At 42.0% G+C, this 25,792-nt stretch overlaps 1 protein-coding gene across 1 annotated transcript in view; it reads left to right on the top strand.

Annotated features, from left to right (window-relative positions):
- Positions 1-25,792, top strand: part of STK32C (serine/threonine kinase 32C) — a 223,207-nt gene that overhangs the window by 173,247 nt on the left and 24,168 nt on the right. The window contains exon 3 of the mRNA XM_067533383.1: positions 23,964-24,115. Within this exon, the coding sequence (XP_067389484.1) occupies positions 23,964-24,115 (152 nt within the window). The remainder of the gene's footprint in view (positions 1-23,963; positions 24,116-25,792) is intronic.

Raw genomic sequence — 25,792 nt, 5'->3', positions numbered from 1 at the left:
TGCCTTCTAAGAGGAAATCCACAATGATGCCCTACCAATCATCTTCCTGGCACCGATTGCCAGTTCTGAGGGGCACCACACCACCCTGGTCTCCGAGGAGCGAGTGATCAGGATCTGACTTCAAGGCAGAGTCTGACTTCTGGGAGAGAGGGAGCTACCAGAGTTTAAAGACCACTCACCCCTTCTCCATGCCATGACCACCCCAGTAGCAAATCCCGGTGCAGTGGCTCTTCTGGACCCCTTGGGCATTTCACCAAGCCCAAGTGTCCCATTCGGGATCCTCACTCTCGCTAGCCCCCGGGAGCAGATACCAGCTGCCCCAGTCAGAGGTCATTCCTCAGCTCGACACCGACACCAGCACCGAATATGACAACACTCCTAGAACCAAGCCCGGCTTCCTTGACCCCAGCACTGAGCTTGAACACCCAACACTGCGGGATCCTTGGGGAACAGAGGGTCAAGAGACCGCCCCTTTCAGGGGATCATCCTCCTCATCCCCGATAAAGCGGTTGATGGATCCTCACTGGCACTGGTCACAGAGGACAACAGGGCCCACCAGGAACTCCTTTGTAGAGTTGCTCAAAACCACGGGCTCCACATTTAGAAGGTCTCGAGGGGGGGGTAGACCCTATGACTGACATTTTGGCCCCCTCAGGACCAGCCAGCTTTGCCACTCATAAAGACGATCCAGAACATCACAATGGTGCTGTGGCAGACCCCAATAGGTAGACAGAAAGTACTTTGTTCTATTTATGAACCATGAGTAACTCTACACTCACCCCACTCCAGGATTATTGGTGGTCACGGCAGCCAACAAGCAGGCCCTATGCCCAAAACAAAGGAGGCAAAAAAGATGGACTTATTCAGCAGGAAGGTGTATTCCACTGAGAGCTCCAACTCCGTGTGGCGAACCAGCAAGCAGTGTTGAACAGATACAACTTCAACACCTGGGGGTCCATGCTGAAGTTTGCCAAGTTCATCCCACCTGACTCGAAGATGGAGTTCACGACTCTGGTGGAGGAGGGCAGGACAGTCTCTAAAGCATCGTTCCAAGGGGTTCTGGACATGGCAGAAGCAGTGGCCCACTCAATGGCCTCAGGGGTGGCGATGCACTGCAGTTCTTGGCTGAAGGTCTCGGGCCTCGCTCACAAGATCCAGCAAACTATTTAGGACCTCCCCTTCAAGGGTCAGTCTTTATTCTCAGAACAAACTGACTGGAAGTTACATAGTCTCAAAGACTCTCGGGACACCCTCAAATCCCTGGGCCTACACACTCCAGCACCCCAGAGGAGAAACTTTAAGCCCCAGGCCCTTCCTCGCTTCTATCAGCTCCAACAAAGACAGGACTTTGGCCCCAGGAGAGGCAGGAATTATAGAAAGAAACCTTATCAGGCCCTCTCCAGCCATGGGGCAAGCCCGACAAACCAACTCCCCAGGCCCAAACATAATTTTTGAGGGTGCACCCAAGGATGGCATACTAATCCAAACCTTGGATCCTCCATAACACCTATTTTCAAATCGCTTATCCCACTTCTACTAGGTGTGAGCCCAAATTACAGACTGCTGGGTGCTATGCATGGTAGAACTAGGATACTCCATCCAGTTCAGCTCTCTACCACCCTCACAACCTCCTCCCTCCCCATCCCTCTTCAGGGAACTTTCACACAAGCAACTTCTGATTCAAGAAATGCAAGCGCTTCTGGAGATAAGAGCAATGGAAGAGGTTCCTTGGGAGCTAAAGGAAAAGGGTTTCTATTCCCAATGCTTCCTAATCCCAAAACCAAGGGCGGTCTCAGATCCATTCTGGACTTGCGAAATCTCAACAGATTCATGAAGAAGTTGAGGTTCCTCATGGTCTCCTTGGCTTCGATTATTCCCTCCCTGCATCTGGGGGATTGGTATGCTGCCCTTGATTTGAAGGATGAATACTTCCATTTGTCAATTATCCCAAGACAGAGAAGTTCTTTGCTTTTTAGTCAACTGGTCTCACTATCAATTCACAGTACTCCTGTTTGGCTTCTTGGCAGCTCCCAGAGTTTTTACAAAGTGCATTACAGTTGTGGCCACGTTCCTCAGAAACTGAAAGATACAAGTCTTCCTGTACCTGGACGGCAGGCTAATCAAAGGCCGCTCCAAAGAACAGGTGGAAGTTGACGTAAAATTCATAAGATTGACCTTCACTAGGTTGGGCCTCCTGGTCAATGTCCAGGATTCCTGGCTAGACTACTTCTCCTGTAATGCACCTGTAGTCATGACTCCCATGATACACCACACAGCTGGGAAGAGCATCCTTGTTGCATCATGAGAGTTATAGTCCAGCCAGGGAACCTGGCCAATATGGAGAAAAATGACAGCTCCCATGACACATTGCATCACAATGGAGAAATGCAGTTTAATGTTGAAATGACTCAAAATGAAATGTTTCGAGTTAGTTAAACAAACTGAAGTATTCTGATTCAGATCAAGTGGACCCAAAACATAATATTTTGTTTCAATTTCAATTTCCCAGTGGAAAATAGGTTTTAAAAAAACCCGAAGAAACCCGAGGGTTACCCATGAAAGTTTTTGATTGTACGGAAACTGCATTTTCTATTGAAAAATCATTTTGACAGAAAAATCCTGACCAGCTCTAATACTGAGAGGGTAAATATTTCCCTGTAGTTATTCTGCATTTGTGAACTATTGGTGTTATATCTTTCATTGTTATGCTGTTTTATTATACATTTCCACTCAAACCTTCATAATCTTAATTATCTCAATCAAGTCCTCTCCAACTCTTCTCCTTTGGAGGCTGCATAATCCTGATTTAATTCCAGTCAATCAGATAGAATTGTGCGTGACAAGAAAGAATTCAGAGAAATGAAACGATTTGCTGCCTGTTTTAGTTTAACAACTGAACTGTTAAAGGTCGACCAAGTAGGAAGAACTGGTCAAAAATCTGATATTTTTATAGCAGTATGTGTAATGCATAATTTACACTAACCTATATCAAATCAGCTATCCTCTCATTTATACAACACCCTGTATTTTCCTAGAGTATATAGAAAATAGTCAGCAGTTCTGTTTATCATTAATTTTAAAAGTAACTAAATTATTTCAGTTTTTACTATCGTTATCATAGGCCCTAATTCAGAAAAGCATCCCTGTTTGGGACAGCCCTTAAGCATTCCTTCAGTCCCAATGAAGTCATTGGGTGTAAACACATGTTGAAAGTTAACCAGGGGCTTAAGTGTTGTGGTGAGTAGAAATGGATTTAAGCACATACTTAAGTGCTTTCCTGAATCAGGGCCACATTACCCACTAATTATTCTCTCTTCCCAGAGCTTTACACTTTCAGATGTATCTTCCTAAAGGTTTGGTGATCAAAACTGGACACAGTTCTCCAAAGAGGCGTGTACTGGTTTGATAGAATACATTCTAAAAATGTCTATATTATTTTGTATCCTTAAGCGTTGCGGGCTCGATTCTACATTTATTTAAGTCAATGGAAAAGTTCACAGTGACTTTAATGATGCAGGATCACAGCCTTAGCACATATATTTTATTGAAATCTCAAAGATGACTCACTCCTGCAGTAAGGATTCTTTTTTCGCGCAAGTCCAGGGCCCATCAATACATGAGAAGCTTGGGGCTAGATTTTTCCCTATTATTTCCAAATTTTAAGTCAATAATGAGGCTCATTGTTATAAAGGAATAGTAAATTTTGAAAGTAAATTTTCATAATCACCCAAGTTAGCTTGAGTCAGACTTTTTGTGCAATTGAGCAATTGAAGTAGAATGATTATTTGGGCCTTGTTCTGAAGATTGGTTGAAACGTTTTTGTTGAAATTTTTTGCAAAATGTTCAGCTTGAGGCAAACGTAGCATGGAAATTTCATCCCAAATGGTTAAAATAGGGCACTGTTATAAGCACCTGAAAACAGGATCTGTGACAGTGCTGTGCTGGCAAGTGAGCCAACCCTCTGATCACTTAGGGTATGTCTACACAGCAGGCCTGCCGACAGCGGGGAGTGGGAGGAGGGCAATTGCCCAGGGGCCCAGTGATTTAAAAGGACCCAGGTGGATGGGAGGATAGATATGTATCCTCCTCTCCTCCACACACACCCTGCCCCTGAGGTCCCCACCAGCTCTCGCTTTCTGCCCCGCCCCTGAGCCAAGCTTATTTATTATGCGCATGCAGGTTCCCAGGCAGCTGAGGAGGTGGTATCTGCTACTCATCTTCCTGGGTTCATCAGTAATCTCCCTGGTAGCGGATACTGCCTCCTCAGCCACCTGGGAACCTGCATGTAGCATAATAAATAATAAAAAACTTCCAGCGGAAGCCCACTCGGATCTCAGCCATCCCTTTCTAGGGGGGCATTGACTGTTCTGCTCTGGGGCCCGGAATTGCTTTTGGTGGGCCTGCTACACAGCAACTATATACCTGCAGTTGCTTCATGCCAGCTGACTTGGACTTGCAGGGCTCAGGCGACCGGGCTGTTTCATTGCTGTGTAGACTTCTGGGCTTGTATTGGAGTATGGGACCTAGGAGCCTCCCACCTTGCAGGGTCCTAGAGCCTGTGGGTGTCCAATTGCTGTGTAGACATACCCTTAGGCACCAATTAGTTCTCCTGGAGAAAGGTGATTAGGGAACATGCAGCTAATTAGCTGATCAGTCAGGGGGTTGATGAACCAATAAAGCATCAGGTGAGGGCTATAAAAGAAGGTACAAGAAGAAAGTGGGGGAGAGGATTGGGTTAGCTGAGCCCAGTATGCTCTGAGATCCTGAGGGAGGAAGAACTCTGTACCTCTCTGGCCCTATGGGAAAGGGCAAGAAGCCACTGTAAACAGTTGGCTACACAAGACTGTATTGATGGTGGGAATATAATAAGTAATGTGGAAATGCCACTCACTGAAGAGCCTGAGGGCATCATTGTGGGGATGGAGCATGCTCTATTACAGGTTCTTATAATGGAAAGTGTTGGGCAACCATAGCTACGTGCACCACTAGCTGTTCTGCCTCTATTTATGTAAAGCTGACCTCACCAAGTTTACATTTTAAAGCTGGGAAGATATTCTAGGATGAGCCTGAGTAGTATGCTGATAAATGAGCAGTAAGCCTGGTATTTCCTCACATTTTGAAAACACGAGGCAACTTTTTGAAGACCATTTACTGGTGAACGAATCTTAAGGCGGCATAGACACAAATTACTGGTGGTAAGTACACATAGGTAAACAGACTATAATAGAGTCAGTTTTTATTCACCACTGCTTGCTAATGGTCAGAATTCATTAACCTGATAGAAAAATTTCCCAAACTATCTCAAGGTCAGTATTAATCCAGAGGAACAATAAACTGTGATATTGACCCAAACCAGAATTCAGCGTAGGGAAAATCCAGCCCCTAGCTTTGTGGTGAGGAGTTGGATCCCCAGGTAGCGAGCTAGTGTGGTTCCACTGTTCAAAGAGGTGGACCTGTGATGTGGGGATGCTGGGCAGTGAGAGGAAATGGAGCTTGGATAGACTTGGGCAGGAGAACGGAAAGTGCAGAAGAATCCACTGCTATGTGGATCTTCCTGTTCTTCCCACTACTGGCGGTTTTGAGAAGAGGACTTTTCTCTCCTACTTCCCACGCCTGATCCAACTTCTAGATTCAGGTGCTGGGCTCTGTATTTTGGCCTATATAAAAGATTCCATATGTTCTATTAGAAAAAATAAGCAACTGTGACATTATTTCAGGCTGAATTCTGGGGTACTCAAAAACAACGGTACAGTCTGTGCTGTAGAGAACGGAGTGCATTGTGTTCCATTGTAGTGGTTTATTTGCACATGTTTTCTGTCTGCTAATCTATTAATTGAAAAAACAACTGATATCAAAGGTGACTGACATCACATTAAACGGACAGGTCAATGGACAGATTCAGCTCAGGCCTTCACCTGCATAAATCTGGAGTAACCATACTGGGCTTGATTCAATCTTGACAGATGAAACTTACTGCCCCCTAGGGCTGTTGTATCTCATGGGGGATTCACCCCCATGGAAGGACAGAAATGTTAGCACTGATGCTCCCCCCTGAGGTTCTAAGTGGAGAGAGCAGATTTAAAGTATCATTGGGGTCTATCTAAGACCTGTCAATGGAATCAGTGCATTACCCAGTCATGGTAGCCATTTCCTTACATAGCCAGCATCCCCCACATTCAATTCAAGTGGAATGGGCATGTGGTGCCTATGCTACTATGGCATCCCCCTGGTTTGGGTAGGTTTGAGATGGGGGTCCGCCATCTAGATTCTGCCAGTGGAAGCAAGTAGAAATCCAAGAGTGAATCAGTCTCCTTGACCTAAGTGTCAAGGATTTACACCACTGTATGGTAGAACAGAATTTGGCTCTGGTTCATTATCATGGAGCTTTGAGATGTTTGACGTCATAGATGAACAGCAGTTAATGTTAGCTATTGACCTCTGCTCTAAAACAAAATAAGTGGAAATTCAAGTTTGAATACTGAAAGTGGCTGATGGCTCTCAATAGAAGTCAATAAAACTTTTATGTGTATAAGGATTGCACTGCATTTATGTAGCCTTTCAAAAATAAAAGCCATTAAGAGGTTCAAAAAAAAAAAAAATTTCCACTCGGATTTCAGAAACAAAAGGAAGATCCATTGAACATAATTGTGGGTATCTGCATCGAATGTGACTATCATCCAAGAGAAGTGCAGGATCATGAGTGCCTTAATTTGGAATGACATATGAATTTGCAGAAGGAAAAAAAAGATTTCTTTATAGAGCAGAGATCAAGCAATTAATCTCAAATATTTGATCTGCCTCAGACATTGTCTGGAATACAAAATACTTGCTTTTGTTTCAGCTCATCAACAAATTGGGCTGTCCCAATATAATTAGTTTGAGATAATGCAGGACATATTATTAAATGATTAGGTGACCTTTAATATAAGTGCAGATTTCAGCACATTGCATTCATTCAAAACCATCAGGGAAAAAGAGTTGTTACATTGCTAGAGAAAAAAAGTCAAAGTCTACTTCATATAAGAGGGTGACTGGTAAATTGGACTGAAGAATGCAGGTATCAGCACAAACTCTGAGTGGAAGAAAAAGATAATGAAACACGCTGAGTTAATAAAAGCAAAAAAAAACCCCACCACAAACAGAGCACACCAAAGAGGCAAGGGCAGGACATTCAAATAACTCATCATGCATATTGGGGCATCTGATAGCTCCTTGCCCCTAATCCTAAAAAAGATTTAAAGCGAGGGAAGGCTGGATCTGCACCTGGATTCCAATACTCCATTTCCATACCCACTCATGCCAGGATTGTGGCAGGAAAACACTCTTGTACCCACTGCAATAGCTCTGTGAGTAACCTGGGCAGAAAAAAATGCCCTATATTTCCTAGTGAGAACCACCTGCTGAGGGTCTGTAGCTACAGTGCTAGAGATTATGGGCTTCCTATCTGCCACTGCTCACTGGTCAGCTACCTGACAGAACTGTGTTTCTACCCACCCCTGCATTTAAGCGAGGCTATGTAGATTCTCTGAAATCTTTTCACGCCTATGCACCAAAGTCCTACCCAAGCCCCATTTTGAGAACACAAGTGGGACTGAAGTGGTGTGTAGACCTCATACTGGCAAGTTTCATCCATAGACATTTTGCAGAACTAGGTTTATGTATTGCATTAAGGGTTGACTCAGTCAAAGATCCATGTCTATCAAACACTGTCCATTCATCTGCTCCCAATATTAGTTTTCTTTTTATTTTAAACTTTAAGTTTTAAACTTCAGATGTCAAAGACCTGGTCAAGCTGCCCCTGCTAGACACTCACCAGGCTGATGTGTTTGGGTCCTACATACTGGACCGGTGTGCTTTGCAGCTTTCCTGTGTCTGAGCAGAGTCCAGGCATTGCTTCCCACTCTGGGTTTCTAGGCACACTCTCAGGATGTAAATTCTTTTTGTGCTCTGCCCCTCTTTCTGAGAGCTGGGACTCCATTGTTCAGCTGCATAGGGCCTGAAACTAGCACCAGCTCCTGAGACTTACCAGTTGTTTAAGCACAACCCTTCCCAGGGCTCCACCCTTGTGCACACACTGTTTCACAGTTTACCTCTTCAGGGACACAACAGTTGAAACAAAAAGACACAGACTTTGCATAAGGTGTCTAATCCAATAACTCTTCACTTTAGATAGCACAAGGGATAAACACTTGTATGCTGTCCCTTGCCTTAGTTGTCTCACTACTCTTGAGAGTTCTTTGGAATCTAGACCGAGTCTTTGATGGATCCCCTCCTGCAGCTCATGGCTTTTTCTCCGAGTCTGATCGCATTCCTGCAGCCAGCTTCCTTGTGGGTCTGGTCTTCCTCATTTCTTAAACAAATGGTAAGAGAATCTTCTTTGTATAACTTCCAGTCGTCTCTGTCAGATGACCCCTTAAGTCAGGCTCAGCTCTTCCCCCCATCCAGCGATTAGTTTCCTGATTACCAACCCATGTGCGAGGGCTGGTTCTTTTAGATTGTAGCCAGCTCATTAATCAAGGTTGCCTCTGTTCCACTCCCTGATCATCAAGGTTTAACAACCTTCCATTGTTAGCCCTATGTGAACACTTCATGGAATTTCAAACCAAAGTGGAGGTAAAAAGACAGCAGAGAACACAAGAGCCTTACAATCAAAATGGAATTTGTAGTTTGATATAGATACATATAGAGAGTTCATAATCTCAAACAGAATTCATTAATTGAACATAGATTCTCCAAATTATCACACCAACCTATGATCTGACGTTTGAAATTCTGTATGTTGTCCATAATCAGTCATCAGCTGGCAAACATAAATAATAGTAAGCTCATTTCACTAATAGTAAACCAGCTGCTCAGGCTTTAAAGGATTTTCTTTTTCCTCCACAATAGAAAAGGTAAAGCTGTCCTTTTTGTTTGTCTTTTTGGTTTCCAGACGTTAAAAGAAAACTAAGTGAACTTGGTTTGCATTTCAGGTTGGCAAATCTCTGCTTGATTTCTAGGATCTCTTTGGCACTTGTCTGTACGTGGGGGCAGTAAAGAGCTTCGCTAGGGCAGCAGGAACTACATAAAGTGCTGGGGGTTCCCCGGCAGGCAGGGGGAGTCATTGTTAGGAGGGTGCAGCATATTCTCTCACAATGAGCACCCAGCTATGCTCGTGTGGGATGAGAAGAGCCATGACCTCCCTGCACACTCTGGGGCATGTAGTGTCCCCAGGGGATGCCAGTAGACAGCCGCCCCCCTGTTACTGTTCTCTTATTATTTCCTTGTTCTCCCCTGTCTGTCGGCCTATCTCCATCTGCAGTTTCCTGTCTTATGCTTAGATTGTAAACTCTTTAGGGGAGAGGTTGTCTTTTGGTTCTGTGTTTCAACAATGCCTAGCATATTGGGGTCCTGGTCCTTGACTAGTGCTACTAAGTACTACGGTAATTAAAATAAATAACAAAAGCAACAAGAGACAATGAAAGCCTTCCACTGCACTTTCTATATGGTGTTCCAAAAGAGATCCTGTATTCACGCCTTAATTTATTATTATTTCTGGAGATCCCTGTACCTAAGTCAAACAGGACTAAACTGTTCCTCTAAGGCACAGCCCTGTAACAGGTAGTGTAAAGACAGGCACATTGCAGTGGGATTGCCAGGAGAAATTCTGACTGATTCAGCATCTGTTCCTTCTGGGGTGCCTGGGGAGCGCACGCTGAAATGGCAGCTCACCCTGAAGAGATGCAATGTTTGTTCCTCTCCATTCCCAGCCAGCTCTTTTCTCAGTGCAGAGAGTGGGGTGAGGATCATGGCCCTCACTTCCCCACTCATCAGGAGAGTCTTTTGCTGCTGAGGGCACTAGTACCTATGCTCTGTAGCCATAGTGCAGCAGATTCCTGCATAGGGACGCCTGGTGGGGAGGCTCCTTGAGCACTTTTCTTCCCCTGTGCTCCCTCTCAGGGACACAAACAATCTGGACCATGGCATTGACTTGACATTTTCCTCATAATTCTGGAGTCTCCACAATAAAGCCTTTCTGCTGTGCAAGTTCAATAGCTTCATCTGCAATTTAAAGTATATCCATATTGCTGTTCCAGCTGCAGCAGTTCATGTATCAGTTTACTTGACATTTGGACATTTTGCTGATTATCTCAGAAGCTTTAAATGGATGTATTTGCTGTCTATGCTACAGAGAATGGAACCTTCTGACAGTGGAAACCATGGGGACAGCTTCACAGCAAATAAAGTCAGCAAAATTAGTCGTGTTCTGTTGTGTGAAACAATAAAAAGGCAAAGAGAAGCAATGCAATGTCTTTCTTGGAACAGAGAAAGAAACCATGTTAATGGCTAAAATTTCTTGGGCATAAAATAAAAATAATATATTTTAGATATTGCTCTTTGACTTCTGCTGATAAAGGCACACCCAATACACAGTGTTTAGAGGCTGTTTAGTGTATTAAATCTTTATTCACGTGAGCAGGCCCATTGATGTCAGTGGTGACTCACTAGAGTATGATCTGAGGAATTTAGACAAAGAGCTTCAAAGCATTTTGAAAACATTAACTAATTAATTATAACAATAGTCTCAAAGGTAGGGAAACTGAGTAAAATAGTTTGCACGATTTTCCCAAGACCATACAGAGTTCTGGTGTTTTGATTTCACAGTAAACTGCTCAGAATTATTTGTCTATCAACTCTCCTAGTAGATTGCTATTGGATATACTGGAATACAATTTTCTATTGTACCCAAAATAAACCAGCAAATGTTGAAGCTAAAAAAGAACAAACCGTATAAATTACTAGCCAATTTAGTTTAAAAGCGCATCAGACATCTGTGAGAAGTTTTACACAGTGTAAAAAGTTCAATAAATACTCAGGTATTACAAAATATGTTTTCAACCAACATTAGTTCTGTTTTCTCAAAACATAGCATCTCCTGGCTTGCAGAAGCAGAGATGCCAATGGTACAGTATGCTCATTAAGTACTATTTTTTTTCCATATGATCACTATTCCTTTTAAGAAATTTCCATCTGAGAAAAGGGAATTTGCAAGCCAGTATTTAGATATATGTACTTAAGAGCTACATGGCAAAAAAATTACTGCATTCTAATCCTACTACAATGGGATGCATAAAGGACTTTGGAAACATTTTGACAAACTGTTTAAATAAACAATTAAATTTCCTTGTGTCTCTACCAAGTGGTGTTTGCCTTTTCATTCAGAAGGCAGAGGTGATTTCCATGACTTTAAAACTATCCACAAGTTTAGATTTCCATGTATTCTGACCTACTGCACATTTTAAAAGTAACTTGCCTGAAGAAATAGCAGAGAAGTTGACCCACTTTTTAAAGTGCTACATGGCTCACTGGTCCCTGTTTCTGCCCATATATCAATAAACTAAAATATGGTTTGGAATAGAGACCTATACTGTCAGGGCCCCCCCCATGAGGGGAGGGGGAGCGGAAGGGTATACTCAGTTTCAGCCAAAAATGTGGATGGGAATACAAGACATTGTCATTGTCCAGGGTCCCATAAAGCAAGATAGAAATAGGAGATGTGAATTCATATCTTCTTTCCTGAATAGTAAATGTAATTTCATTTCTAAACCCTTTATGCTTTTAATACAATAAAAGTGCAGGCAGCTGTATACAAACCATTTGGCAGCAGCTGAATGTTCGGGTTATTAGAGACTCTATTAAATCTTTTATATGTAATGTCTTGAGCAAAGTACTACCAGCTGATCCTTGCCTTCTACATCCTGAGTATGGCAGAACAACATACAGTTTTTCTAATGACCATATTTAACTGCTGAAATTTGTCCTCTATGTGGTAAGGGGCTACATTTTGGAGAAATTAGGACAATACCCCGTTCTTTCTGCTATCTTCCACTGCTATACAGCATACTTCTATAAGAACCTAGATAATCTTGAATAATGGAGCTGAGATTAATTTAAAAATCAGGTAACTTTTATACTTTTACTTTTTACCAAGTAAATATTGTGTATTCTCATACTATAGACAGAGCTCTGGCAAGTCGAGAAATAGAAAAAAAAGATACATGGTGGGATGTATACATTTAAGTATATGCTACATATCTGTGTGATCAGAGAAATCTTGCAACAGGTTCATGTGGGGGACATAGATGGGAATCCTAGGAGCTGCCAGGGACTTAATTAGCCATTGGCATAAATTAAAGCAGCATCAAAGCCTCCCTATTAACCACAAAATCAATTATAATAATAAAAACAGTGCATAAAGTGTCGGAGAAAAGTTTATCCTTTTGCTTCTTAGGGGACCAATGCAACCTCCAGTTATGTCAGTGAAAAGACTCCCACTGACTTTAATGGCAGTTGGATTAGGCCCCACAAGATCAGACTCCAAAGTAATAGCCATACTCCAGGCAGAGCATGAAACAAGGATTACACCAACACTTCTAAATGTCCCCCTCTCTTTGTACAAACATCCTCCAACCATATGCTGAAATTCTTGACTAAATAAAGATAATTCCCATGCACTCCCATTAACATTTTCAAGAAGTCTGAGAACAAAGATTTCTAGTAAGCTTGAATAAATTAGGATGATTTTGTATTTTCTTGGTGCAATTACATTTCATAAAACTTATTTATTATGATTACAGGGTACAAGTAGCTTTCATCCTTTACTCATTCATTACACTGTTTCTGGTTTCCCTCATGTAAACAAGAAGCAAAGGAAATTAATACACCACAAAATATATGTTAGGACATTACAAATCAAAAACATTAATTTTAAGGTTGTCCATGACACTTGGAATACATTTCCTGCTCCTTAAAAATGCACACAGAGAAATCCATGATCTTCAAACCTTAACAGGAGATAAACTGAAATCAGAGAATTTGGGGGTTTTAAGGTAGGTATTCAATTTTCACAGCTAGCCCCTAGCTGAACTAGATAACAACACAGCATTGCCATTTTTAGGGATGCTTTAGAGCAATGACCATTTCAGGCTCGAGTAGTATAGGCAGCAAGGAAATGATAAGGAAAGAGTTGTTTTCTTATAGTCTATAAAATGTATTTCTGCAAGGTTTATGTATTAGGTTGTTTTAGATAGAATCAAATGTCACTTGTGCCTACAAAAATTTTTTTTGGTGTCCATGAATACTAAATATTATCTTTAAAATATTCTATGGTAGTTCAGAGCTGGCTGTTTTTCTATCCTAGAAGATACTATGCGTGATGGTACAGTTCACCAGGTCCTGGAGACTTTATCAGGTGGCTTTATCAGGGTTCACGGGTTCAGTTGCACACACCAAAATCATGAAACCAAGGATGTAAAAACATACACTTCTCCTGGCCTGATGCAGAGGGAAGACCCCTGGAGTGAGTGTTGGCGAGTGAACCTCATCCCGCAGTGGCAGTTCTTGTCCCACAGGTCTGGGCCTGGCTCCCCATTCCAGGCATTGCGATCTAATACATGGAGTTTCAGCACCACTCAGGTTTTGCCAGACTGCCTCTCTGACCGTGCCCTCCTCTGCAATTTACTATAGTGCATCCATTGAATTAGGAGGCTACATCTGTTCCTGCTAGCAACCCATTCTTATACTGATTAATTCTAAGTGGAAAAAACTGTGAGAATAATCAACCATTGGAATAGATTTACGGAGGCTTGTGGTAAATTTTCTATAGGAGACTCCATTAGAGTTTTTCACTCGACGTTATATATCTTTCTAAAAGATCCTCTAATTCTGCCACAGATCATTGGGTTACAGGCAGGAATCCTTGGATGAAATTCTATGGCCTGTTGCACAGTAGGTCAGGTTAGATTATCATAATGGCCCCTTCTGGATTTAGTCTATGATTAGAGGGGCTGTTTGAGTTTGGATAAACCAGAGAGTGATTTGTGACAACCACTTACAGAGAATTTCAATAAAGAATTTATTTTCTCCTCCCAAAAGGTATATAATCAGTAAAGGTCAAGGATCAGATTCTCTATTGAGGTCCAGCCCTTTTATACCACTCCTGCAAAGGTGCCAGAGACTGGCTACAGATGGCCAGCAGAAAATTCCCCCTGCATAGAAAAATTCCCTCTCTTGGTCTCTGTCTTTCTGCTCATCCCCTGCAGTTTAGGGGATGTACCAGGGAAGAGAGTGGCATACTAAGCAAGGAAGAGGACATGTCAGAGGGGCTCTGCTGTGCCAATTCTACACTGACATAGGGTCCATTAAGGATCTCATATTAATGGCATATGTTAGAGTAGCCCAGCAGCTCCTCTAAGCATCACTGAGACTGACCGGGATTGGCACATACCAGCTACCAGGAACAGAGAGCCATAACTATCTGCCTCATCATCCTCGTGTTCTGTGCTGAGTGGCGATCAGGCACCGGGTAGAACCTGATGGGATGTATATGTCAACTACAATGTAGTCAATGGGAATAGCAGAGAGGAGGAGTAAGGACAAGTAAAGTGCTTTTTATATTCTCCACATTTTTGTTTTCAAGATTCTTTTTGCATCACACACTTAAACAGCATGTGCAAAACTGTTTTATATCAGAATCACAAGAGCAGCAAACGTCTGTTATGATTCTATGATCTGGATCCCTGAGGCCAACCCTATTCATTTGCACTAGAGCTCACGTTGCAGTATGAAGCACAAGATTTGTGTTGTTGCAGAAATCATAAAACCCTTACAAGATTCTTCCCATTTTTCTCCCCATCAATCGCCTCTATACTAATAAACAAGTCCTCTGACAATCATTTTTCTAAGTCTGAAATCTTAATGCACAAGTTTTAACTCCCACTCTTAGTTAGCTTCCTGCTGCCAGGTTTTCTGACTCTTTTTCAAGGAATGGTGATTTCCAGGAGCAATAATAAGCTATTGGTGTGTGCTCACTTGTTTATAATTGTTTTTTAAAATCCTTAATCTTTTATTGATAAGTATATTTTAGTTAAAAGAAACACTGTGTGGAGATGTAAGATAGAAGGGAGACCCAAAAGTAATGATCTGTGTTAAAGGGTAACATTATAAAATACACCCCCAAGTTTTAATACAAACGTCTTATGAGAACAGAGAAGAAAAAAATGATAAAGCAGACAAAGAGAACAAAGAAAAATTGTCAGAACTTACCAGACTGCATCAATAAATTATTATAATATGTTATTTAGTGAATCAGTGCTGTGGTGCAATTATCAAGTTCTAGAACCACTCTATGATACACGTAATATAGAATAAATATTGATGTTATCTAAAATATAGTGCCTGATTACCCATTGTGTTATTCCAGATTCATACCAGTGTTGCTATAATTTAATTGCTATTCATTCTCAATAATGGACATGATGCCAACAATTGCTGGCATCAAGAGGTTAATGTGTCATCTTTTTCCTCTCTTGATTACTGATCTCAGTGGCCTTACTGCAGTGTGAAGATGGAATAACATAGCTTTTGCCAACACAATCTCTATTTCTAAAGAAAAAGAGAAGAAAAGAGAAACAGCTATCAGTAACTTAGTGGCAGTTGCAGCTGTTTGCTACTAGCTATTCCACTTCATTTTCCTTTACTTTAATAACAGCATATATCAGATTGGTAAAAATAAGATGGGAGTAAATAGAGAGATTTCATTCTGCAGACATATGTATCCAGGATTAGGAAATATTTATTACCAACAAGTATGTAACTGATAACTGTGGTGCTAGCAAGTGAAGGAAATAATAATCAGAGAAAATAATGTGATGATAACCTTTAACATCCACCAGATGCTACTGGAAGCAGATCTTGGTTTAACATCTCTTTGAAAAGTAAACTTTTCAACAGCTAGGTATGTGTATAAATATTTAAATCCATAACATTCTGGGTCAATAGGAATCATATTGATACTGCAAGATAATACCCATAATTTCAATTTGTGTCCCTAAATGGGATGTTTTTACCAAACTAATAGCGGCTACCCATTATGCTGTCTCTTTCTAGCTATAATATATCCATGATGATTTTATATTATCTGCCATTAGTACTCGCAAATTAGTATTAATTGAAGTATTTTGGAAGTTTGGAATAGTTTAATGGGTTAGTTTGTCTGGTTTTTTCCTTCCACGTATAAAACCCATCCTGTTTGTTTGATTTTGATATCATATAAATACCTCTCTAATGATATTACTTCACCCACTTTGTGTCTCTAATATCCTGGGACCAGTACGGCTACAACACCTGCATACAACAATGGAAGATATTGACTTTTTCTAACGAGTCATGTGAAGTCATCTTGAGGATGGTCTTAGTCTGCTGTTCCAGATGAGGATCTGTATGAATGAGATGCCAAATTAATTTTTTAGAAAATGTGTGTACTGCATTGTAATCATAAGTACATCTGATAATTAAAAGAGGAGAGACATAAATTATACCATATGTGGAATTTTCATTGGTCCATTTAAAAATAGTTACCTTAATAAATTAGAGTTTCATTATGTGATATACCAAGAGCAGCAGGAGAGTACACCTATTTGCAAGCTAGCAAGGTGGGTGGGCGTGAGCCTGCCCACCGCTCAAGGCCCCTCCCCCAGCCCAAGTGGAGGAGCCACCGGACCTAGAGAGCAACTAATTTAGTGGGACAACAAATGCAAAAACAGGAAAGGGCGTGAGGGTCAGAGGTATAAACGAAGGGAACCGGAAGGGGACACCGAGCAGAGAACCCCGGACAGCGCCCACCGCTCCTGGAAGGTATCTATGGAGCCGGTGGACGCCGCCCAGAAGAACTCTGCCCAGAGACGTGAACGGAGAAGGGAACGGAAATAGGCCCCACAGTCGCAGGACACCTCCCCAGCCAACCTCCCCTCCCTGGTATTAGCAGGAGAGTACACAACAGGAGGTACATCAGCCCCAGAATGATCAGGGCTTTATTCCCTGCAGCCTAACCAGGGGCAGCTGGGGCCAATTGAGGATCAGCCAGGTGCTCCATAAAAGGGCTCCGCCCCAACCACATGGGGCATAAGCTGGAGGAAGCAGAGGTGTTGTGCTGTGTGGAGTGGAGTAGCAGATTGGAGTAGTGAAGTGTGGGAGAGCAGAGGGACCCCAAAAGGAGGTACTGAGCCCAGCAAGGGGCAGCAAGGACAGAGGGCCTGAGAGGCCAGCAGGACCAGAGGGGGGAAAGTAGCCCAGGGGTAGAGGCTGTGGCTCCAAAAATACAGAGCCAGCAGTCTGCAGCTGCTGTTCATAGGGCCCCTGGGCTGGGACCCAGAGGGGAGGGTGGGCCCGGGTCCCTCCCTCCCCTCCCCCAGGGAAGACGGGGTGACGGGCACTTTCCTGGCCCCCAACAGAAGTGAAGCATGAGATCCACTGGAGGGAAGCCGGCCATCGGACACAATTATTACACAGAATAATCACAGGAAGACATTCCCAAGGAAAAATTATCCAGTATCCACAATCAAACTGACCCATTTTGCATTATTCAATAGTGCTTGAGGATGGTAGAAGTGGAAATAACAAATTAAGCTTTTGATGCCAGAAATTGCTGCCATCATGTCTGCAGCTGAATAAACAAATCAAAGGACAAGATATCATGACTCTTGATGTCAAGACAGTGATGGATTTAATTGGTTAATTGCAATCTGACATTTTACACTGATGGAATCCAGAGGTTATGCACTATTGTACTCTGATGTGTGAAAGGTGATGTATGAGTGAAGTTTGCTGAGGTAAAATCACTGCCAAATTCTGCTTCAGAAATACTGTGATCCCAATGCTTTGAAGTCAGTGAGAATACTACATGTAGAGTACTGAAAAATAAGGCTATTTGCAGCTTACATATCCAGTTTGGGTGTCATTTAACTTGATATTTCTGTTTGTGTATTTTGTTTTTCTGTACTACCCTTTGAGATCAGTGTTTTTAGACTAAAAAAATTATTTTTCTTTTGTAACTTTTGTTATGTTTGTAGGAGGCTTGTTTGTTTTTTTTTAAAAAAGTTTCAACTAAATCCAACACCTTAGAACTCTAAACAGAGAGGATATTGCAGCCTATTATATATCAATTGCTATTTATTCACATAATCTGATGCAAGGCCTAACAGTCAATTAAAATCTTTTGATTCCCTTTGATTCAATGGGCTTTGGGGATCAGGCACTATTCCTTGTGATATTTAATACTTGAATGCGTTAGCACATGATGTAAATTATCAGTGGTAGACAGGTAAAATACAAAAAATCTACAGTAAATGATGAGAAATTGTTATCTTCACACAAGGAGGTTAATCATACTCAAAAGACGTCTTCTAACAACAGACAATTGCCAGAGGTTGGAGCAAGGGAGTTGCAAATGTGGCCAGAAAGTTCCTAGTTCTGTGGCTCCACTTTCAAAAGCGTATTTAGGGCAAAACACAAAAGTTGACTCAGGAAAATAGATACTGAAACTATTTAGTCACCAAACTGAATACAACCCTCAGTGAATTTGGAGACAGACCACTGGAAACACCACTTTGGGACTGTGTCTACACTAAAAAGTTTGGTCAATATATGTTACATTGGCTTACAGCTGCTGACTTTTGTATGTCATTCAAGCATCTGCACACTTGGTTGTTTGCGTCAGTGCTGCCTCATCACAAGTAGTTGCATCAATAGAAAATGTAGTGCACCATGGGTAGATATTCCAGTGTACCCCGCACCACCATCTGGTGCAAAGCCTTGTGGGATACCAGCAATTCACTCAGGGATTTTAATTAGGGTCAAGTTCCCACAATCCCAGGTTCTCCATCCGAATGCTTATTCCATGACATAATTTCATGCTGTTTTTAACATTTCCACAGTCCCACGTATCACTTTTCAGTTTCTGACATCTCTCTGGCAAAGGTATGGCTCCTGCACAGCTCAGCTTGATTCTTATGACCATTGCTAATACAGGACACACAATTCTCCTGCATCGGAGTGCAATGAGAATGATGAATGGCTGAAGGAATAAAAATTTCAGGTTGTTGCTGGCATTCAGACAGCAACTCCACTTGTTAGATTAGCACTTCAGGGCCTGAGAAATTAGCACTGACTGGTGGGATCGCATTGAAATGCAGATTGGAGATGAGGAACAGTTGCTGTAGAATTTTTGGATGTGAAAGGCCACATTCCTGGATCTGTGTGCTGAGTCCTCTGGCACAGAGACACCAGAATGAGGGCAGCATAGTCAGTGCTAAAGCAAGTAGCGATTGCATGCTGGATGTTTGCAACACTGGATTGCTGTTGGTCAGTGGGAAATCAATTCCGAGTTGGAAAATTCACAGTGGGGCCATTCTCGTGTGTGTGTGCAAGGTCATGAAGCATATCTTTCTGCACGGGACTGTGACCTTCTGCAGTGTAGGAAATAGTAAATGAATTTGAAGCAATGGGGTTCCTGAACTGTGGTGGGATGATAGACAGGATGCATCTCCCTATTATGGTACCACCCCACCTTGCCAGTGACTACATAAACTGAAAGGGGAACTTTTCCAGGGTTCTGCAACTACTAGTGAATGACTGGGGATGCATCACTGATAACAGTGTGGGCTGGGCAGGGAAGGTGCATGATGCTCGCATCTTTAAGAACACAGGACTTTTTCAAAAGCTGCAAGCAGGGATATTCTTCCTTGATTGGCACATTGGTGATGGTGATATGTCAGTAGTGATTTTGGAGGACCCAGCCTATCCGCAATGGATCAAGAAGCTGTACACTGGCTGCCTTGCAGAACCAAGAAAAGATTCAACTACTGGCTGAGCAGGTTCAGGATGACTGCTGAATGTGCATTTTGTAGACTCAAAGCTCGATGGTGATATTTAATTATTAGACTGGATTTCAGCAAGGCACACATTCCTATCGTTACTGCTACATGTTGCTATTACATAATATTTATAAACCAACAGGGGAAAAAGCTACTGGCTGAGTGGAGGAGTGAGGTGGACCTGCTGTTTGCTGAATTTGAACAGCCAGACACAAGGGTTATTAGAAAAGTCAGCTGTGGAGCTATACAGTTGATAGGGTCCTTAAAAATTATTTTAACAATCAGCCATAATAGTGTTGCACAATGCTTTTGGGAACTTGTGTGCCTTCATGTGAATAGGCTTTAAATAAGGGTGGTTTATTGACTCCTGTTATGTATTCTGTAACATGGCAAGTCTGCTTGGTGCAAACTAGTAAATATACTCTGTGTTTCAAAAAAATAAAACTTTATTGCGTGCAAATAAATGGGAAACAAACAAATGAACAAGTTAAAAACATTTTAGCAGCACTATAAGAGTGTGACCCATGCTTATAATAACTAAATAAAACATGCATGTTTACATAGTCAAAAACATATAATGTTTCATTCCTGGTAAAAACCAAGAGGGCACTGTCCTTTCTGTCTTATCCTGTAGTTATCACAGACCAGAATAAGTGTAGTCATGGTTCTGCTTGTTTTCCCCTGCCATGAAGGGGTAGGGGTAAGGATTGCCATCGGTTATGCTAGAGGGTATAGGGATCAGTGATCATAAGTTTTCCATGGAAAGGAAAGGCTGCTGTGTATTGGGTCTCTGGGCAATTAGCTCAGTAATGTACTGCAACATCTGCGTTTATTGTCTGAGCAAATCCATAAAGTCCTGGTGCACTTCCTGCAGTACCTCTCTGTCCTTCGGCCTCTTCTCCAGCAACCAGTCTTTCCATGCCTAGTCCTTCACCCTGCTTTTGGCCATTCACCCCTCTCTCAGCCCTGTGTTCAGAGGCAGTAGCTGTAGATGACTGGAGGATCTCACAGAACTTGTCCTCCCTGGTCTTCATCCTTTTTCCCTGATCCGGGTCAGGCATTCAGCAGACATGGAGGGGGCACCTCTCCAGACACCCATGCGAGAGGCTGACAGATACAGCATGAGATTTACAGTCACAACAGAAAGGGAAAGATCAGACTCAAACGTCCCTGACATTATTCCCATAAGAACCTTTACCAGACAATGCTAATTTTCATTTTAGCTTTGGAACACCTCGTTTCAGCACCACTCCATAGCTTAAGCCATGGTGAGTACACACCAGTATGGGGGTGTGGAAACTGTTGCATGGGAGGTTTAGATGCTGGATACCCCTTGGTATGAGGATAGGGAAAGTGCAGTGAATATTACCAATATTTTACCATGCAGTGGTGATTTTGGCTCACATCTCGCTCCTGAAGGTGACAAAGGTCCAGAAAACACAGCTGCTACTGGCATCCCGAAGCCCTTTGGCCCATATGCTGCTAGCCTGTTTAATGTGGTGGTGCCAGTAGAACTCATCACAGAGTGGCATGGGAATGTCTTATATAACCTGGGAAGACACAAGGTTGCCATCCCTAGAAATGTTTGGGAGAGAGTTGCAGAGCATTGCCATGAAAGTTTTGAGATTTTTCAAGAAGGCAAGTGAGACATCCTCTTCAGATAAACAAAGTACACCCCATGGGGAGAATTGTGGGCCCCTTGTCTAGCCCAACAAGCCAACTAATAGAAAAGCGAACACCACCCGTATCTTTTCATTCTACCTCTGTCCAGCGGAGGACAGTGATCTGTTGTGGACTGTTACACTAAATTCTTTTAAATTAATTTCTTAACAGGAGTACTTAACTGAAGTGGTAACTAAGTATTCCAAAGCAAGAACTTCAATTGTATTTCCAGTGCTGGTTTTAAAAGTAAAGTAAGGAATCAAAAGTCGATGCCTTTGTTCTCTAAATACCCAGCTGGGATTGGCACTATTTTAAAACAGAGAAGAAGGGCAGAGGGAGGCAGGAAGGAGAGGCTTTGGGAACCAAAAAGGGAAACAAACATGCTCATAAGGAATAATGCAGCTGTTCATGTACCTGAGCTTCCTTCCCCTTCATCTCCAGGCTTATCTGTTCTTGCCTGATGAGACTGGCTCAACTACCCTGGAATTTTGAAGAGGTCCTGGCTAGCTGCATGATTTGCATCCCATTCTACTTCCCCCATCACCTCCTCTTCCTCACTGTGCCCTGCAGGAGTTCCCATGCCTCGCTGTCCCGCAGTGTCCACAGTCACATTTGGAGTGCTGGTGAAGTCCCCTCCAAGTCTGGCACACAGTTTACTGTAGAAGTGGCAGACCTGGTGGGTGGCTCCAGATTTGTTGTTGTCCTCCCTCACCTTCTGATATCCCTACCAAAGTCCCTTGGCTTTCACCTGGCATAGATCCTAATTCTTCATATGCTCCAGGTTTAGTATCTATGTGTAGATATCTATATTCCTTCACCTGCTCCTTAGCTTGGCATGCACAGCCTCTTCTTCCAACAGTCCAAGGAGATCCAGGACTTCTGCCCTACTCCAGGCGAGATCGTGTTGAGGTATAGCTTTCTGTCAGTGCAGAGCTGGCATGGTCAGATGCTCACAAAGATGGGCTGGAATAGTGTTTCACTGGCTCCGGTCACTGAGATCCCCTTGACACAGTTTAGGAAGACAGCAAGCTGGTCCGTGGTATCAAAAAGATTGAGAAACAGTGGGCTAGATGGTTTGCTCACCAAGGTGGCCAACTAGGAAAGGGCATTTCAAAAACACCCTAGAGGTTTTAAAGGGGGTGGCGTGGGGCAGGCTTCTGGTATCTGCGACCCCTGTGTAGTGGAGTTCAAAATTGTGACTAGAGTGACCACTGTCATGGGGACAGTGCATTGTGGGATAACTGCTGGAGGACTGTTACGGTCGAAAGAGATGATGCAGTGTCTCTATTAGCACTATGCCGATGGAAATAGGTCAGTTTTGGCTGTGCATCATTTGGTGGTGGGATGGAGAGTGGAATTGTGCTTAAGTTGATGGAAGACAAATTTAGGTGTGGACACATGCAAAACTATTTTGAAACAAGTTGACTTAGGTCAACCCATCTTTATAATGTAGACAAGGCCTGGGCAAGGAGATGCTTGGTGTGATAATAAGCCAGTCATATCCAAGGAATCTTAAATGTATAAGAGGACTGTGAAAGAGACCTAATACTACAAGTTACATGGGTCTGATAGGGTTGGTGGCCAAATGGGTCAGAATGGAGAAAAGGAAAAAAAATGCTCCCGAGAAATGTGTTACTTTACTGTAACTTAGGCCTGGTCTATATTGGCCGCGGATTTCGGCAGCAGTCAAAGGGACATATGCAAGCTATGTACAGTAACTTGCGTATCTCCCATTGACTTCCTAACATCTACTTACCGTGGCATCTCCACTGCACTGTGCAGAGGGGAAATGCCCTCCTGTCGATGCAGTGCTATGCTTCTTGCCAGGGTGGATTTACAGAGTCGACTTCCGGGTTCATTTGAGCGAGTCTTCACTGCCACTCAATTGAACCCGCAAAATTGATCCTGCACTGCTGGCAGTGCAGTGCAAATTAATTAGACAATTTGAATCTTGTCAGTTGTCTGCAATTTCATGCAGCCCCTCCCTGAGCATTAAAAAAACTTTTAACTACTAAGCAGCAGCAGTGAAGAAAAGGTGTCTGTACTGGAGCACTATTGGGCCCTGAGCCCTGGTGGAAGCTTTTTAAGAGCTATGGCAAAACAAATAAATGCTGCTTTGAATAAAAAGGCACACCTGATCCATCATGTGTCACCTGCAGGGCTGCAGTCACATGGATATGCAGAGAGTACCTAATGACCATAGATGGGAATTGAGGTTAAAGGATGTCAACAAAATTCAGATTCAGATTTTGATTGCTTCAAAGTTTGGGGATGTTTGGATGTGGGGTTCTAGTTTGGCCTATTATAAAGGCAAAGGGTAATTTCTAAAATTCTGATCCTGATTCAGTTCAGAATGCAAACACCTTCTAAAGTCCACGAACATTTGAATTGAGAATTTTGTACAGGCCCATGTCTAAAGAATACCTGAGTTAACAAAGGGCCTGATTCTGCCTTGTGTCCTCTCCACCTCACAGTTAGTTTAATTGGCAATGAGGGTGCTGAACACAACACACATTTGGGCCCCAAGAGACCAAATGATACAGTTACAGTCAGATAAAACATCAAGTAAAGCTATATAACTGTCATCTACTTTTTTTTGTGTGGTTCTAGGTATGTATTGTACAAAAGAGAGATACGGAGAAGATGTATGCCATGAAGTATATGAACAAACAACAATGCATTGAAAGAGATGAGGTTCGAAACGTGTTTAGAGAACTAGAGATCCTGCAGGAAATTGAGCATGTATTCTTGGTGAATCTCTGGTGAATATCTTCTTTTCTGATGTGCGCGTTTGGTGACTGTATCCATTCATAAACACCTTACAATAACACTCACAGTCAATCAGTTTGGATTTGACAACAAGGGGCCATGAAAGAAATCTAGTGAGCTGTCTCCATATCATCAATGGCTTTCTTGCTTACGTGAAAACTCAGAGAATCTATCTTGACAGCTACGATGTCTGCATTTTAAGCGACATTTTGAAATTAATTTGATAAAATTATCTTACATGATTTCTTTGGAATAGTTTGATTTTTAAATTGGTAAACAAATTTTCTTTCAAATCTGACAGTCAAATAACTGTACCACTACCACTTTTCAAGTTCAATTTAAAATACATTTGCTATAAAGCATGTTAAAATGCAGTTTGGCAAATGAACCTTGATGCAGTCAAACACTTGTAGTGATGATATTTAATGAAATAGATCATACGTTATTGTACCTTATATATGGAGACACTGATCACTGTGATTCTGTCCATGTTCTTTATTTTTTCATTATGAATTATGTGCTGTATTTTGTAACCCCTTGCATCAGGCACAAACTCGAACTTAAAGAATTAAAAGAAACTGGTAGCTTTCTGAGATGTAAATTATGTTTACCATCTTATTAATAAAGTAAAATAAAATAAAATAAAATAATAATAATAATGCCAGCAATGGTACTAATGTGCTAACAGTGTATGGAGCTTTACACATGGTCCCAGTCTCTCGGGAATCTTTCGTTCTAAAGGACTTGATCTTGCAAACACTTGCTCCTGGACTGGGTAAATGGGATTGCTCTGGGTCATAAGCACTAGAAATAAGTTTTTGCTAGATAGGCCCTACTAGAGGGGGCCCAGTTCACCTAGGTACTTTAAATATTCATTTTTAAGTTAGGCACTTGCTTAAGAACCTTGCTAAATTGAGGCCAGGATGACAAAGAGGCCTGTGAAGAAAGTGGCTGGACTACGTAAAATATGGTCATAGGAATGCCCCAGTGGCACAGTGCATCTCACTCTATATAGGAAGCATCCAAAGATACATTTCAATAGTTTTTGTGGGTTAATTTTTCAGACTTTAGTTGTGATACAGGGAAATCATTGCAAAAATTAAGAGTCAAATCATTGGTATTTGTTGCAGTGAACTAGACACTGCATAGTCTTTGCCAGTGGATACCTGATCAAGTTAGAAGTGCTATTAATACTGAACAATTTCAAATTTAGTTACTTTAGCTAGTGTTCTCGTTTTGAGACATATTTTAAGTAGTCTATTCAAATTACCAGCCATATGGCATTTATTATTGAAAGACTCATTGTAAAGAAAATGCTTTATACTAAGTTAAACTGATCAAATAAAAGTGCCTTCCTTTATAATTCAGATATTTTGATTATTAACTTTTGCATAACCCAAAACTATTGGCTGATGATGATGATCCATTAGAAAATGATCCATTAAGCCCCAAAGGAACAGAAGTTCATTTTCACTGGAAATGAACATTCATAGTTCAGATATTTATCTGAAGTTTGTCAAAATATTTTATATTCCTTTCACAACCATCTTCACAACTCTTTAATGGGTCTTGTTCCAAGTTATCCCTGCTGCAATTGCTCTTGCCTCCCCACCACACATGCTCTTTTGCAGGGATCAGTAAGTCTATCTTCTTCCTTGAGGGCTCTGGAA

This window comes from Emydura macquarii, unplaced genomic scaffold, assembly GCF_026122565.2.
Source record: "Emydura macquarii macquarii isolate MOO-44397 ecotype Brisbane River unplaced genomic scaffold, CSIRO-AGI_Emac_v2 contig_3343, whole genome shotgun sequence".
In the NCBI taxonomy this organism is placed as follows: Eukaryota; Metazoa; Chordata; order Testudines; family Chelidae; genus Emydura; species Emydura macquarii.
Note: the sequence above shows the minus strand (reverse complement) of the source record. Positions and strands in the feature narration are given on the sequence as shown.